Here is a 17225-nt window from a genome sequence, read left to right as displayed (position 1 = left end):
GTTGTGGGCAAACCATTGTTCTCCCACTATCCTTGGGGCAGAGACATCGCAGAAGGCCGTTCCACCCACATCACCTGCAGATTCCCAGAGTGCCTTTCCAGAAGGTGTTGTTTCATCCGGTGATGAGACTGATGGGGTGAAAACAAACCGAAAGACAAGCTTCCTCCGAGCATTCCATTTTCTTCCACAGAGTCCCAGTGAGATCATGGCTAGAGAGTCAAGAGTGTGTTGCCCCAGGATGAAAGGTTCATAACACAAGTTGATGACTGTCAAAGTAAAGCAGTGTGGGCTTCTTTGGCTTTGCTTGTTTCCATTTTGGCTTGTGTTCTTTAATGTTTGTTAGTAGCATATGTTAGCCACACATCATAATGGGTTTCACTGCCACGTTTTCATTTGTGATGTGTTTCAATTGCATTCACCTCCATACCTGTCTTACTTTCCTCTGCTCTCCCTCAACTGGCTTGCTGCTTGTTCCTTTGTTGCTATTTGCTTTTGGTTTGTTACCTAAGGAGTTTGTTAGGGTTACTGACAGGAGCTTGGAGATAGGGGAGGGACAATCGTGAGTTGTTTTATTTTTGTTTCTTGTTTACTTTCTTTGTTTGGTGTGGATTCTTTTTTTTTTTAAGTGGTCTCTAAACCCAATTTTGCATTGCCGCAAATGACCCCAAATGCCTTAAAGCATGAAGAAGAATCTTCAACCTATCTGCAGCCTCACTTTCCTGCCCTTTAAAACACCTTTATTGGCTACATGAGAGTTTAAGACCAGACACCACGCTTGGCAGGAGACTGAGCCTCATCATGTTGATACATGCCCGCAACGGAGGAGGCTGCCTCAAACCTTAAGAGCCAAATTCTCAGCCTTCTGGAGGCAGGGAGGATTTCTTCCCAAGCGGCTGCCACCAAGGCACTGCATGGTCACCACCCAGCTATGGAAGAGATAAAGATGAGCTGGAAGCAAAAGAGAAGGCTGGCCAGGAGCTGGCCTTGACATGTTCCAGCTCTGCGGGGCTCTGGGCCTCAGAGTCCTAATTGAAGTGGAGGAGGTTGGGATCTGGAACTCACCTACGACCTGGCATTATTTGCATGCCAAGTGTTGCCCCACCCATCTTGCAATCCTACTAGGGAAGAATGTGGCTCCGCCTCCCTGTCACTCTCTTGATTAAATAGGCACTTCCCTCCCGAAGGCTTCTGAAGTGCAGTACCTCCCACAGCTGCCAGGAGCAGCTCTCTCCCCGACCATGAAAGCTGCTGCTGCTCTGCACCTGACCCAGACAGCAAGCCTAGGCCTTGGCTTCTTGCTCCTGCTTTCTCTCTGCCTGGGCCCAGGCCAAGCCAAAGAGTTGAAGTTCGTGACATTGGTAAGTACACTTTTCTCGTTGTTTTCCCTGTTACCAGAAAGTCAGAGAAACCAAATGTCACCTTTCATGTTTCCTTCCTGTTATCTGCTTGAGACCAGGCACTGTTCGGCCTCAGAAAGTGAATAGTCATGCAAGTTTGCTTTAATGCAGACAGCATTTGAGTTTGCTGTTGATGGTACGTTTCCTTAGCTACTTTTCAGTCACCCTCTGCTCCGATTCCCTTAGACTGACAGGCCATGGCAGGAGAAGACACAGCTAGGGCTGTTCATATGCCAGGAGCTAGCCTGGTTTCTTTCCATTTAATGATCATTTGTTTACAAATCAAAGAACAGTCACTTTCTGAAGTTAAGTCAGTCCTTCTGTTTATCATGACATTGGAGCATATATTTGTAGTGTATATTTAGTAGCACAAAAAAGAAACAGCACAAATTTCAGAGTGATTATCAGATAAACTGATTGAGTTGATCATTAACACCATAATTTCCCCTACATATGGTGTCTGTGACAAGCCATGAACAAAGAGAGAGAAAAAGAAGGGTATGTGCTGCCTGTTGTCAAGGAAAAAATATGTACAGTTGGGTGTAAAAACATATGGAAAGAGCATTTTCAAAGTTACAAGGATTTGCCCTTCCTCTCCCTCTCTCCCTCTCCCTCTCTTCTTCTCCTTCACAGCCTCCATTGGTGTCTCCATTTTTTCGATAGAGTGAAAGTTGGCCAATTCATAAGACACTCAGAATCTACCTTCATGAGTTAGAGAAAGCACACCTCCTACTTAGCACTTCAACGTGATGTTCCTCTCCTGTCACTGAGACATGTTCAGGGCATTCTTTTCTTTCTACAGAAAAAAAAAAATCTTTAATTTTACATAGATCACGATTCGATTCTTAGTCCAGTAAATCATTATTGGTCATGTGTTCAGAACGAAAGAGGAGAAAACCAAAGCACCGTTGTGTTCTCTCCCCCAAAAACCGTTTGCCAGAGGCATGGCCTCTGTGTTGATAAAGCAGTGTAACACCCGTGCCTTCTGCGGGGACACCCACGTGAGCGACTCTTTCCCTCCCATGAGTGGTCTCCTTGCCAACATGCTCATTAGGAAAGAGTAGGAACGGTGTGGTTGGGCTATGATTGTTCGTCCTGTCCTACTGTGCTTGGAACCGGCTGGCTGAATGGCAGCCTTTTCTGAGACTCCAGAACGGCTTTCCGAGTTCCACCCCAGAGCCCAGGTAGCTTGCCTTGGCTGTCAAAAGGCTGTGGGTTTCTCTTCCCTCCCTTTCTGCCTCTTCACTCTCAGTTAAAATATGATAGACCACTACAAGTTAATTCTTCCTTAAGGAAAAAAAAAACTACAAAGGTAACTCTCTTACAACTCAAAAATTAACCAGTACTGCAGAAAGCAGACCTTGGCTATTCTTCCTCAGGTGGCTTCCTCCTATGACTGGTAAATGACAGGCAATTTAATACATCTTCTTTAGCCTCTAACAAAACAACTTCTCTCTGATATAAGCCAGACGATCCCCTTCTTTTAAATGATTATAGAAACTATTCTACATAAACAGTTATATTGACCATTCAGAGAAATCCTCAGAAGATAATTAAGAGTACAAATAAAAGAATGGCTAGTCTTTTTATAGACAGGGGCAGGGAGATCTCTGAGTTCAAGGCCAGCCTGGTCTACATAGTGAGTTTCAGGTAATACATACCCCCAAATCTAGTAATCCCATTACCCAGGAGGCAGAGGCAGCAGGATCAAGAATTTCTTCATAGCTAGTGCAAGACCCACCAGCCTGGCCTACGTGAGGTCCTGTCTCAAAAAACAAAACAAAAACAAACAAACAAAGAACAACCAAACATCCACACACTTGGTTCTGCATTCAAGATGAAGATGTAAGTGAGCAGTTGGGCGACTTGATGACAGTCACACAGGTAGAAAAACAGTCTCAACCCTTCACTGCCTGATGCCACTGACCATGCCCCTCACCGATAGGATGGCATCTACTCCTGTTGAGCTCGTACAGCCCAGGACCAGGAGCTAGTCTGAGATGACTGCCCAGTTTGTAGCTTTCCCACGACTCCGCAGCTCTAGACCATTTCCTTGTTTTTCCTCCATAACTGAGGAAAATGCTGTCCAACTCTGAAAAGCTGTTTCTAGCAGAAAGAGAAGAAAATTGTCCTTGGTTCTTGGTTCTTGTTCTTGCCTGTGAAGAACCAGTTATCTGTGATTTGTTTTTCTGTTTGGTTGGTTGGTTTGGTTTGGTTTGGTTTGGTTTGGTTTGGTTTGGTTTGGTTTGGTTTGGTTTGGTACTGCTGGGGACTGAATCCAAGGTCTCATGCATGAATCCAAAGCTTCATACATGACAGACAAGCTGCCAAAAAGTGTACATCCTTAGCCCACTACTGCATTGGACACGGACGGACACACACACACACACACACACACACACACACACACACACACACCACAGAGCACACATAGACGTCAGAGAACAGCTTCTGGGAGTTGATCTCTCCTACAAACACCAGGGTCCAGGGATTGAAGTCAAGTCATCCGGCTTGCAGAGCAAACACTTTTACACACTGAGCCGTTCAACAGCCCTGTATGATCTTTCATGGGTTTTGTTTGTTTGTTTTAGCTTTGTGAGATAATGTTCCTCTGTGTAATCCTGGCTCTCCTGAAACTCACACTGTAGACCAGGCTGGCCTGGAACTCAGAGATCCGCCTGCCTCTGCCTCCAAGTGCTGAAATTCAAGCTGTGCACCACCCTGCTACCCTACATGATCTTTTAAAACAAACTTACCGAGGTATTTCCCATGAAATTGTGGTTTGACCACTTATTAACAATTTGAAAGGATCTTTTTAAGCTGTTTAATAAAGCGCGTCTTTAACAGACACTATAGATGTCAAGGAAGGAATTTACTTGTAAACAGTTTCCTAGGCTGAGGGGGCACCCACCTCCCCAGACTGCAGAGAACTGGTATTTTTAACTTTGAAGAAAGAAGATAGCGAAGGATGCCAAGTCTCAGCACAGGCCTCAGCCAGCTTTGGTAATTATCGCTCAGGGTCAGTCTTGCTTCACCCGTATACCTACTCATTTCCCACACACGCTCGCTTGCCTTTCTTTCTACAGTAATAGCATGCATCATCTTATTCCACCCGAAAGAGAGAATGGCATTGGAAAGCATCTCTCCCTTCAGCCGGGGGGCGGTGGAGAGGGGAAGAAATCACAAGTCAGGTGATCTCAGACAGACAAAAATTCTGTGTTGCTCCTCTGGGTGTTTATAAGAAAAAAAAAAAAAAAAAGGAATAATGACTCACCATATGGAGTCGCCTTTTATCCTTCATGGCTGACCTTATTTCTGCAGAGTCTTACCTGAGTGAGTCATAGTATATTCTTGGCTCAACGAGCCTCCAAGCCCTACATACAATGTCTCTTCAGTGGGATGAATAACCTCCCAGTCAATGCTGGACCAGTACATGATGCTGGTGCACCCTTCCAGGACCAGCCCATCTTCTTCAATCTCACTCCTCAAGGATTAGCAGTCAGTCCCATAGTTAGTTTTCGAATGCTGTTTTGCTAGAATAGAAGTTGAAAGTGATACCTAGAAAAGCACATTTTTATTAACTGGGTTAATAAAAATTCTACTACCATTATCCAGGTCTGGGAGCAGAGACCAGCCATTTAACAGAAACAGCTGAGTTTCTAGCTCCCCCAAACTTAAAGTTGGGGAATCACAATCATGACTAAGCTTTCCAACCTTCACAAGGTTGTCTTCAGGGTCAAGTGACATGATTTATGTACGGAAGTGTGAATGGGTCCAACAGTAAGAGCTGCTGGGGGCCACCATCTAAAATGGAAGGTTTCTAACTTTTCGGATAAATTGGAGATTATCCCCCAGCTAACTTTAAAATTTGCTGTCTTAGTCACTTTAAGAGTAGGTTTCGATGGTGTAATCATATCACAGGCTCTTCTACTACCATGCATCTCTGGAATGTTCCTTCAAAACTGAAACTTTCAAAACTGAAAACCCATTCCATAGTATCTTCTCATTTTGCCCTCCCCATCCAGACCTGTCCAAATTTCAGCTCGTGGGCAGCATATGACCAAGGATAAGCAATAAATGTGGCCCAACACAAATCTATAAACTCACCTAAGTTTTTTTTTTTTTTCTTTTCAATTTATTTTGCAGAGGACAGTGTCTCATTACAATGTCAGAAGGTTGGACATATCTGCTAAACCCCTGGAAATCATTGTTCTACTTTATGCCTCTATTAGTTAAACTCTTTCCGAATGCCTCCTATTTTTAGAAGCATACCATTGCTGTCTGTTGTGACCAGCTTCTGCTGTGTACCATAATGTCCTCAAGGTTTGAGAAGACCCTTCAGTATTGTAAACTGCCTAGGGGCAAAGAAAGGAGACAGATGTTAGACCATTAGCAGCTCTTCTATCACATAGACCGTGTGTAGACCAATCACACAGTTGTTGGCACTCATGTCTTTCACAGCTATTAACTCCAGTTTATTGCTTTTCTTGGGGACGTTCAGTTCTGTACAACCAGTGTGCTCTGTAGCCAGAGGTTAGTAGTGAAAACTAAGAGCTATCACACCACAGTTCAGAAGAAGAAAAAGCACTGTGAAGACCTGACTGAATCAGAATACAGGAAGATTAGAAAGCAGAGGTAATGTTTTGAATTGTGCAAACAGAACCCAGTGGGTTGGATATAAATGTTACAGGAAATGGTGAATCGCTAATGACCCCATGAATTCTAATTTGAGTTACTGGAAAGATGAAGATGCAACGGAGAGAGATCAGGTTATGGATGTGAAAAAGTAATTTACATGGTCCTAGGCAGCACTGTATAATATGGCACTGTAGCAGGAAGTGCAGACCCAAGAACCAGACCATTGACTGAGCAATGCCAGCTCAGCCCAGTGCCACCTAGGTGGCTCTAGATGCGTCACTTAATGAGTCTGTGATTCATCACTGGAAATGGGGCTAATAAGGCCTCGGGGAGTTGTTATGAGGCTTCAAGAAGTGTATGAAAAGTCCTAAAGCCACTCGGGTGAGTGTTCGGATCATTGTGACAAGTCCCCAAGTACTAACAGGTCACATGACCAATTCACTGAGTGCCAGGCCTTGTTTTATTTTATTTTTTTTTCTAGTTGTTAATTTCATTCTCAAAAGGATCAAGTAAGTAGTTACATATCTTTTAAGTTCATTCCTTTCTTTCCTAGATTCAGGCTTTGGCCCAATAAACACAAGAGAAGCATGTATTAGCCAGTGATTCAGACTCAAAGGCTATTGCTATTTTACTCGGGTATACTGATCCATTTGGTTCCTTCGTGGCTTTTGGTTGGAAAAGACCCTTGATTTGCCTTCATCTTCGCTGTTGATGTTTAGACAATGAGTTTGGCCACAGGCATAAACTTTGCAAGACCTGTTTGTCTTTTTGTTTTTAACTTCAATTAAAGTAGAATTTCAAGTGTAAGTAATAGGTTGAAAGCATCTACCAGACACCAGGCACCTTACATTTCCTACTCAATCTTCCCAGTTATCCAAAAGACAGAATACAATCATAGTGTTACCTCACAGTCAAAGCTTTCATTGATGTTGTTGTGTTTTATTTTGTTTAGATACAGATCTTTTCTTTAATGGCTTAGCAGTCCATAAATCCAGTTATGGAAGCTTATCTAGAACTTGTGGCTTGGCTTGTAAAGGGAGCCACTACGTTAGTTGCCCCACTGGAAAAAGAAAAGAAAAAGCAGGTTCTTTTACTCACAAACAGCCTTCCCTTCCTTCTCTCTTGTGCCTGGCTCCCTAGTCATGAGTGCCTAGGAGCAGCAGGTATCTCTGGTGGCCAGCAGGTTCTGCAGAGATGTGTTCTGGAAGCCTATGATCCTGAGAGCTGACACTGGCCCAGGCAAGCTTGTAAGCTTATAAGCTCAGGAAATTCTCTCCGCCTGTTTGTCCACACATTTTTGTAAATTTTCAGGGTGCTGAACTCATTAGAGAGACTGTATTTAGCCCAAAACATTTTTGGTTGCCCACCCAGACATGCCAAGATTGCAGAGTGGCCCAAATCCAAATGCAAAAGCAGTATGGCTATTAGGGAAGTGCAAGTCGGGGGAGATGATTAGATATTAATAGAGCTGCTTTTTGAAAGAGGAGGCTGTTTTCCTTTGCTCACTGGGTAACTCCCTGGATGCTGCAAACTACTTCAGCAAGAAAAAAAGCATCTGGGACAGTTGTAGGCATGAAGAACATTAGTAACAAACATGATAATAAGTTCCGTGGACTGAATGCATCCTTCTGTGCTCTGTACTCACACGTGCTACACATGGGATTCTTAACGTTGCTCTTGCCTGGCAGAAAATGATTTTGTTGCTACCTGGAAAGAGAACAGAGGCATATAAAACTTTGAGTTCAGTCATTTTCTCACGGTCACCTGGGCCAGGGTTGGCAACGCTGGGGTTTGAAACTTGCCCTCGGTAACCAGAAAGATTGCCAGGCATTTCTGTTTACAGCTTGCGCGCGATGTAACACACGATTTGCACCACTCCTCTTTCCTGCGTGTTTCGTGTTCTTCCTGAGCCCTGAAGAAAGATCTTTCTAGGCCTCTTACATCTTCCTCATGGCCAGCGCAGGATGTGGTTGCTTGCTGCCTCTTTTCGCCGCTGATTTCCCTCTTGCCTTTTACGGCCTTTACCTTCAGGAATCATCATTTCTACCCAAAGAATCTTACATTCTAACTACCTGCCAATAGATTTATTTCTCAGTTCTTTAAAAGAAGAAAATAGGACTGGGGAGATGGCTCAGTGTATAAAATGCTTGTTTAGGAGTGTGAGCACTGGGGTTTGGGTCCAAGGTCATTCCACAGAGTTTATCCTGTCTTGAGTCCTAAACCTGAAAGGACAACGTGGTGGTTTGTTAGACTCCAGCATGGTCCAAGGGAAAACTCACTATTCCAGAATCAAAGGCAGAAATTGGGGTGATAGAAGGGGAAGTTGAGGGCAAGGGGAGGAAGGAAGAAAAGAGGATTGTACAGCATAGCTCATTGACACATGATGATGAAAATAAAAAGCTCTCAGGAAACCAGAGGGCTGGGAACAACATCACCAGCCTGCAGGGAGTTGTAAGAATTACAAGAGATAAAGGAAATCCGGTACGGTGGATCATGCCTGCTATCCCAGTGTTTGGGAGGATGAAGCAGGAGATGACTGCAAGTTCAAGCCTGGACTACGTAGTTAGATCCAGGTATACAGAGGGAGACCTCAAAAACAGTCAAAAGAGATATCAGAGAAAGGGCTCTTTGAAGCATGGAGGAGTGTGTGTTTGAGGAGTTTTCCCAGATTTCTTCCTGTTGCAATCATCACTACTTCTGTGGAGACTCCTGACCTCTAATAACATTTATTTGGTTTTCTAAAGGTTTTTATAGAGTAGGCTTACTTGACTGAGGTCAGGAGCAATACTGTGGTAGAGCTGAGCGGCTGCCCTCCTGTAGACGTAGGAATGCCTAGACAGTCTGAGAGCTGTTGTTGACCTGAGCAGCTCTGAGCTCAGAGGATTCCATCCTCACACGCACACAAGCACACACACACATGCACGAATGCACATATGCGCGTGCAAATCTTAACTTGCAGGCCCTCACCGGAGCAGGGCTATTTAGTATTTCTATAGCACACTCCTTCCAGAAAGTTCACAGTACGAGTCAGCCTGTAATGTAGTGACATTTAAAATCTTCTGTATCGACTGAGAACGCAGTTATCCCTAGATATAGTCAGGATTAACCCCAGTGCCATGCTCTTGATTCATTTTATTTGTTGTTTTATTTTATTTGTGTTTGTGTGAGTGTGTTGTTTTGTTCATTTGAACAAGGTTTCATATACCCTAGGCTGGCCTCCAACTCGATATGTAATATTTAGCACTACACTTGGCAGTTTTATTGTTGGTTTGGGTTTTGGAGAGGATTGTTGTTTGTTTATTTGTTTGAAACAAGGCCTGTCTATGTAGCCTTGGCTGTCTTGGAACTTACAATGTAGACCAGGCTGGCCTTGAATTCACAGAGATCTATCTGCCTCTGTTCCTGAGTGTTGGGATTAAAGATATGAACCAACATGCCCAGTCCTGTTTGTTTTGAGACAGGGTCTTGGCAGTGTGTAGCTAAGGCTAAACTCTTGTCTCAGTTCCTCTGTTCTGGGATTACAGGTGATTGCAACCTGCAGGCCAGTGTTCCTTTAATGAAGACACACTTGTTTGTCTGCTTGGGTTTTGTGTGTGTGTGTGTGTGTGTGTGTGTGTGTGTGAGCTTTATTATTTCAATACTAGATATCAGATATAATGCCTTGGAGATTGTTTTTTTTTTATAACAAGGTTTGGGGTCTTCTTGTGCAACACACACACCTGAATTCTAGTATTATAGGAAAAGAGTATACTGAAAAGAGCTTATTAAAAAGAAAATCCGCAGGTCTCAGATCATGCTAACTTAGCTGGGAGGAGGGGGGGGGTAGGAGATAAGGGATGGGTTTGAAGAAGCGAAGCTGTCAACAGTGAGTCGTTAAGAATGCCAGTGCTGAAGGCTGGAGGGTAGCTCAGTGAAAGACCACATACTCAAAGCTCTGAGTTCAGTCTACACCCACACACACGCACAAAAACACACGGACACACACGCACATACACACACACACCAAAAAAAAAAAAAAAAGACACTGTTGTGAAAGCCACATGGCTGATGCCTGGTACATGCTTGAGAATTTGGACTCGTCGTTTAACTAAGATGAGCAGGAAAATGTATAAAATAAGAATTGTGGCTAAACTGCAGAACTGGTTAACAGGATTAGGCATGAGAAGCTCAGCAGCTTCTCAAGGCAAAGCAAGTGCGGAAAACCCCAGAGAAGTAGTGTTGTTGTTGGCCGTGGTAGGCAGGGCTGTTCTCTGTTCTATTATTGGACTTCTGCCCATTACGGGACTTCTCTCTGGCTAACTAGTGGTGAGGTGTTTGCTCTTTTCAGTCGTCATAACAAGGAACTGCTATGAGCAGCTGGCGAGCAAGAGGCCAAGGTCTAAACAGTGCACACAGCAGCTCCCTACAATGGAGTATTATCTACTCCTGAAAATGTACAGTGCTAATTGAAAAATCCTGGAAAATGAGTGTGAAGCTACTACTCTGTGGAAGCTGTGTCACAGTAGTAGCTACTCACCCCTGGAAAGGTGGGTAGCAGTGACTGGGCTCCAAGATGTGTCTGGTTGTAGAAGCCATCTCTGATATCCTGGAATTCCTTTCTAAAGGTAACTCAAATTTGAAGTTGTTCCTTTCTCCATGTCTATGACAAGCAAAAGTGATCTCAGATCAAACAAAGTATTATGCAACTGTGCTCTGTGTTGTTAAATAGTTTCTGCATCCACGTAAAGCTTCATCTTGTCTTCCTGAACGCTTTTCTTTCCTTTTGTTTTGATTATAAAATAGCACTGAGTTTGGCCTGGCATGCTACTCTGAAGGCATTTTAGAATCAAAGTAGGAAGCTTTCAGAAGTTCAAACATCTCTCTCCAGAAACAAATGTGCAGTCAGAATAGCATGGTGCCTGGACAGATCCAAAAGCAATCTATTAAGGTGCTGAGATCCGGATTTCCTAACCTACTGATCTATAATTTGTCTGCCCCAAACCACCTAAAGCTAATCACCGATCCAAATTATCCACAATTGAGAATGTCACTTCAAAACCACTGTTTTTATTATACATAAAATTTTAAGAACACTGTTGCTGTCGCCATAATTAAGAGAAAAATATTTCTAATCAGTCTGTCTGCACCAAACGATTGTGTGTACTCATGCCCCTGTGTCTTCATGCCCCTGTCGTCTTGGATGCATGACTCTATCCCCACGAATATATCACTCGCTTTCCAATGGCCAATGATCCTGATGTCATCATTGCCAGGGTTGGTGACTCTTCACCTGAGTTTTACTTGAACAGAATTTTGGAAGACTGGGTCATAAACTCCACTAATGAAACCAAGATCGCTGGGGAGGGGGCACTTCGTCATCAGAGTTTTCTATTGCTCTCCAGGTGATCCCACTGCACAGACAAGATAGCAGCCACAGTCCAAGACACTCCGTTACGAGGAGGAGTGGAGACAAAACACCCAAGTGAACTTTACAATGTGGTTATCCCTTGTCTTTTCTTAGTTGTTTCGGCATGGAGACCGGAGTCCCATCAGCACCTTTCCTAATGACCCCATCAAGGAATCCTCGTGGCCACAAGGATATGGCCAACTCACTCAGGTTAGTTTTACCCATTTTGTGGTTATTTTGTATTTTTGAGGCATAGGCTAGCCTTGAACTACTTATGTAGACAAGAATGACTTTGAAAATCCTCATCCCCCTCCTCCTACCTCTCAAGTACAGATTCCACATGTGAGCCATAGCTTTGGTTAAATTTTTGAGTGAAGGACAAAACATGTACAGAATTTTCTGTTTTGATGTATTTATCCTGATGACTGTATTTAAGTGTTGAAAGGTTTCTGTGGAGATTGTCTAGAGACATGTTAAAAAATAACAAGGATGCCTTGTTTAATTGGCTTAGAGCATGGACTGGGCGTTAGGATGTTTGGAAAGTCCTCAGCTGTTTGCCTGGTTTTAATGTTCAGCCAAAGCTGAGAATCACAACCCTAACCAACCATCAGGTTTTATATAGATTAAAACTCAGAGAAACTATGGGAAGCCAGTATCTACTGCTTCAGAAGCTTAGAGCCCTTCCCACCGTAGCCTAGCCTAACCATCTTTCTATCTAATGAGAGGACATCACAAAGATTCATAGATTGCATAGATTGTTTTTGGGTTTTTTTGTTTTGTTTTGTTTTTGTTTTTAGCATAGGGCTTCTGGTTATTTGCTATGCTTTTCTAGTGAGATCAAAAGATTTTTGAGGACCATGAGGTCCAGATTCAAAGTTAGAAGTCTCTTAAGTAGCAATCAGATTGCAAGAGTGAGCTGTAAGTTAGAAGACAGTGGCTCGGGCAGTGGAACAGCAGTGTTCCTTCCCAACAGCCATCCTCATCTTTGATGAAAGGTAACAGTAGAGACGCCTCCAAGTGATAAGCAAATAAGCGAGTGTGGGCAAGCAGTAGCTTCAGTGACTACATCCTCGGTGACTGTGTGTCTCTGGTAAGATGCTCTGTAATGACTTCAAGCCTAAATGCAATGCTTCTCAAAGCATGGCACGCTGTTCCCTAGGCTGGAACCATCTGGGGTCCTTGTTAAAACAGATTCCAGGTATCCAAGGTACAGAGAGCTAGCATCTTAGAGGGAGATGCCGAGGAATCTGAGTTTCAACAGATGCCTCTGGATACTTTTATTTTAGCCCACCAATGCTCAAGGACCACTAAGCTAAGGTTGACCTGGGTGACACACCAGATTCTCTGCGAGACATGGTTAAAAACAGATTTTGTGGGGCTGCCTGGTTATAAGTGCTTGCTGTTCTGGGAAATGATTCAGATCCAATCCATGGCACCTATACGGTGGCTCACAGCCACCTGTAATTTAGGGGATCTGGTGCCTTCTTACGACCTCTGTGGGCATCAGACATACATGCGCTGTGCAAACACACATGCAGGCAAAACACTCATAAAGTTTCTAGCTCAGGACACCAAAAGTAGGGCCCAAGAACTTGATTTCTAACATGCTACCAGGTGATGCCACCTCTGCTGATCTGCAGACCGCACTTGGAGTAACAGGCTCTATTATTATTATTATTTTTTTTTTTTTTTAATGAGCCAGCCATAGATAGACTGTGAATGTAGCAAATTATTCTGTTTACTACAAGGCTGTAAGGGACCCTCAGATTCAGCACACTCCACTTAATCAGATAGCTGGTCTTCATTCACAAAAACCCCTACAAGGTGGTCAGCCAATCACTCTGAACGTTCCACCCACACAGATCCCAGAACCACACCCGAGATGAGTTTTTTTACCTAGGTAAATCGCCAGCTATCAACTGGACATGTACTGTACACAAGCCTCTGCACTGTGTGCTGACAAAGATGAATACGTCTCCTCAGGGAGTCCTGACTAAAGTACCTGTTCTCTCTTGTCTTAGTGTAAATAGATGGTTTTCTTGTGGAACTGTGGTGCACAGCTTGTTCATGTCAGAAATAACAAGAAAAGGCACAGTTCCATGACAGTGTATACTTTCTCTAACCTTCATTTTTATTCTTTTTCCCCGTAGCGCGGCATGGAACAGCATTATGAACTGGGAAGTTATATAAGGAGAAGATACAGAGGATTCTTGAATGAGTCCTATAAATGTGATCAGGCAAGTTGGGAAACCAGGACTTTGAACCTTGACTCTCGAAAAACAGAACAAAACAAGCCAATTCTCCATGAATATTAAGAATTTATACCCGTGCCTATTTTCTAGAGAATTTGCACAAGTCAGAGGTTTTGTTTACAGATATATTTCTCTTTATGAGACTATTTTTTCCTAAACATTTATGAGTCTTAGTTCAAGTTTGTATGAGTACCTGTGTAAATACTTTGGCTTAGTGTAACTGGTCAATTCAACTTTTGGCCTACTGATTGCTTTGTCCCCTTGTATTTTCACAGTACTATCTATCCCATGACAAATACAATTTGTAGATATATTTATTTATTTATTTATTTATTTATTTACTTACTTACTTACTTACTTACTTACTTACTTACTTTTTGTTTGTTTGTTTGAGACAGAGTTTCTTTGTGTAACAGCTCTAGCTGTCCTGTAACTCATTCTGTAGACCAGGCGGGCCTCAAACTCATGAATACCTATGTGCCTCTGCCTTCGAGTGCTGGGATTAAAGGAATGCACCACCACTGCCTGCCCTGCTTGCTGATATCTTATTTCCCTTTCCAGCTCTTTACCTGGTACCGTGTCAGCCCCACGGAAAGAAAACCTCAAGTTTTTTTCTAATTTTCCATCTGGTTTGCCTTTTCCACATCTAGGTTTATATTCGAAGCACAGATGTGGACCGGACCTTGATGAGTGCAATGACAAACCTTGCAGCCCTGTTTCCCCCAGAGGGGATCAGCGTCTGGAATCCCAGCCTGCCCTGGCAGCCCATCCCAGTGCACACAGTGTCTCTCTCTGAAGATCGGGTCAGTATCCTGGGTAATCCAGGAGGAGGAAACTAGGCTGCTGGGGACTTACAGACTCAGCATGCTGGACACATAGGACATGCAAAACCCAGATTAGCAAGGCTAGGAGCTGAGGTTTTCTTTGGATTTATTTTACCTTACTACCATTTCAACTTCTGCTAATTTCCCTCTCTCCACCTACACACACACACATACACACGTGTTCTGCCTTCAATTCCCAAAATTTTAATGCCCAACATAGGTTTATTATCTCCCCCAAATATCCAAAGATCTCCCTTCCCATCAAGCACTCCTCTCTTGTTACAAGTTTACATTCTGGAACAAATGACATAAAGTTCTCAGAGAGGTAAAATAACAAACTCCGCCCAGTGCCACATTGCTAGTCGGCAGCAGTTAATCCTGGGCCCCTCCCACCCAAAGCATCTTCTTCCCTGTGAGACAGTGGTTCTAGATTTAGCTGCCTGTGAGAAGTGCCTTGAGAGTTTTCAGAACGCCCAATGACGAGGGGCACGCCTCATAACAAGTCACCCTCTGAAGGCAGGGCCCTTGCAGCAGAATCTTTTTAATTATTTTCTTTTATTATATGTGAATGAGCATTTTTGCCTGCATGTATATCCATGGAGCACGTGTGTGAATGGCCAGAAACCAGAAAAGGGGACTGAATCCCTAGGAACTGGAATTACAGATGGTTGTGAACGCGACAGTGGATGCTTGGAATCAAACCCTCGTCTTACAGAAGAGCAATAAGTGCTCTTAACTGCTGAGCCATCTCTTCAACCCCAACATCAGCATTTTAAAATAATCTCCCTAAATGATTTTTTGGGCACCCAAGTTTAAGATGCAGCCCCATACACCACATTGCTTAAATGGAGCTATTTGAGAGAAACCCCTTTTTACTCATACAGGTGGGCTGACCAAGAAATCTAACATTTTCATAGGAACTGGTATTTAGAAAAATATGAAAAAAAAATGAATCTAACCTTCCACTGTAGCATGTAAGGGAATACGAATTAACCAGTGTGGAACAGAGAGTTATTCCTTAATTTCCCTGAAGTGCATTTTAGGCTTGACCAGTTTATGTTTTTGTAACTGAGCACTACAAACTGGATAACTTATTTAAATATAGGGGCTCATTCAGGTCACACTTCTGAAGACTTGAGGCTCAAGGCATGACACTAACATCTGCTCAGAATCAGGTGAGTGACCTGACAGAGCAAGAGCTTGCTTTTGTAACAAACCCCCTCCCACCCACAGAGATCCCTTAGTCACCTCCTAACCATACAGCCTCGAAACATAGCCTCACAGGAGGCCAGTTTTCCAACACATGATTCCTCTGGGGGCCGTGCCCAAATCACAACAGCATCTCACACTCTGTGTATTAGCTTTTCCCAGGGACTTCTGGGACACACTATTCTCCTCTCTGCCTGTCAATACTCCTACAGACTTGGCTTAATGGTTGTATAAATTTTTCATGCATGCTTTATAGAATTTTTCAGAATGCTTTGTAGCAAATAGAACCACCTCCCCTTCAAACTCACTCAAGGTTAATCTACTATAACCTTTTTAGTATGTGTTTCCTGATGTTTTCTGAAGAACTAGAATAATGCATTTATGTCCTTACCTTCACAGACTCAAAAGGGAAGCATCATATTATGATAAAATATTATTATATTTTGCATATAATAATTTTGTAATATAATAAATATTATTATATTTTTTGAATAATAATTTCCAAAAAGAAAATATATATATATATACACCATGTTTACCACAGGCTTTTCTACAGAGATGAAGCCGAAAATGCAGTATCAAACACTGCAATGGGAAGCAAAAGCGCTAGCCAACCTGTAACCCAGACAGATGATAATCAAATTACACGCTAAAGATACTGGTGCTATCGGAAGATGAAAAAAGGAACAGCCAGTGAGGGAGATGGAGAGAGAAACAAACAAACAAAAATCTATCCATAGGTTCCAGCTACGTTTTCATGAAGGCAAACAAAATTCTCTGATCGATGAAGAAGTCTAACCTAATTGATAAAAACACTAGATTATTCTCTGAGCTGTGCTGAATGAATGTAAGGCTGGGCTTGATCATGCCTAGATCATGAAAGAAACTTAGCATGTATCAACCACATGACACCGTCCAAGATGGTGGGCGATGGTTTCAACCCAGATTGCTTGTGCTGAAGGGGTTCGGAGAAGGGGCCACCCAGGGCAGAGATGCAGGTCCTCACAGAGCGGGACTGTGAACCAGATTGCCGCAGTAGGGGAGGACACGGAAGCGTGCATTCCTCTGTACCGCGTGGGTGTGGTGAGCATCATGGTACATCCCTGTCCCGACAACGCTTAGAAGGAAAAGATGTGGGAGCCTCAGAGGGCGGTTGTTGATACAATTCGGGGATGACGAAACGAAGGTCTGAGATTACGTGCTCGTAAAAAGGAAGGAAGCAAAGATAAAACCAGGTGACACACAGAGTCAGAAAGGACAGACAGGAAGCGGCTTGTAAAGGCTGAGCAGTGACTAACACGACACGCGCTTGCTCTAGCTGTCAGCACTACAGCGGCCAGCATGACAGAGACAAGTCTGGTTCACTTGAGATGAAGCGTCTTGTGAGAAATAGATAATGCAGGAAACAGACGGTAAAGAAGAACCGTGATGAAATGCTTTCGGGTTGGGATAAGAGGTGGGCCTCAGCGCCATGCAAGAAAGCCCCAAGGTATTTCTGGAGAAGAGAGTGTGAGAAGTC

General features: G+C 43.3%; 1 protein-coding gene across 2 annotated transcripts in view; it reads left to right on the top strand.

The window, feature by feature from the left end:
* The first annotated feature begins 1203 nt into the window (after positions 1-1203).
* Acp3 (acid phosphatase 3) overlaps positions 1204-17225 on the top strand; it is a 44837-nt gene continuing 28815 nt past the window's right edge. For both annotated transcript variants that reach the window (XM_055629814.1, XM_055629815.1), the window contains exons 1-4: positions 1204-1358; positions 11536-11631; positions 13572-13658; positions 14324-14476. In XM_055629814.1, the coding sequence (XP_055485789.1) occupies positions 1239-1358; positions 11536-11631; positions 13572-13658; positions 14324-14476 (456 nt within the window). In that variant the 5' untranslated portion in view covers positions 1204-1238. The remainder of the gene's footprint in view (positions 1359-11535; positions 11632-13571; positions 13659-14323; positions 14477-17225) is intronic.

The sequence above is a fragment of the Psammomys obesus genome, unplaced genomic scaffold (genome assembly GCF_907164565.1).
Source record: "Psammomys obesus unplaced genomic scaffold, mPsaObe1.curated_primary_1811, whole genome shotgun sequence".
NCBI lineage: Eukaryota > Metazoa > Chordata > Mammalia > Rodentia > Muridae > Psammomys > Psammomys obesus.
This window is presented reverse-complemented; position numbering and strand designations above follow the sequence as displayed.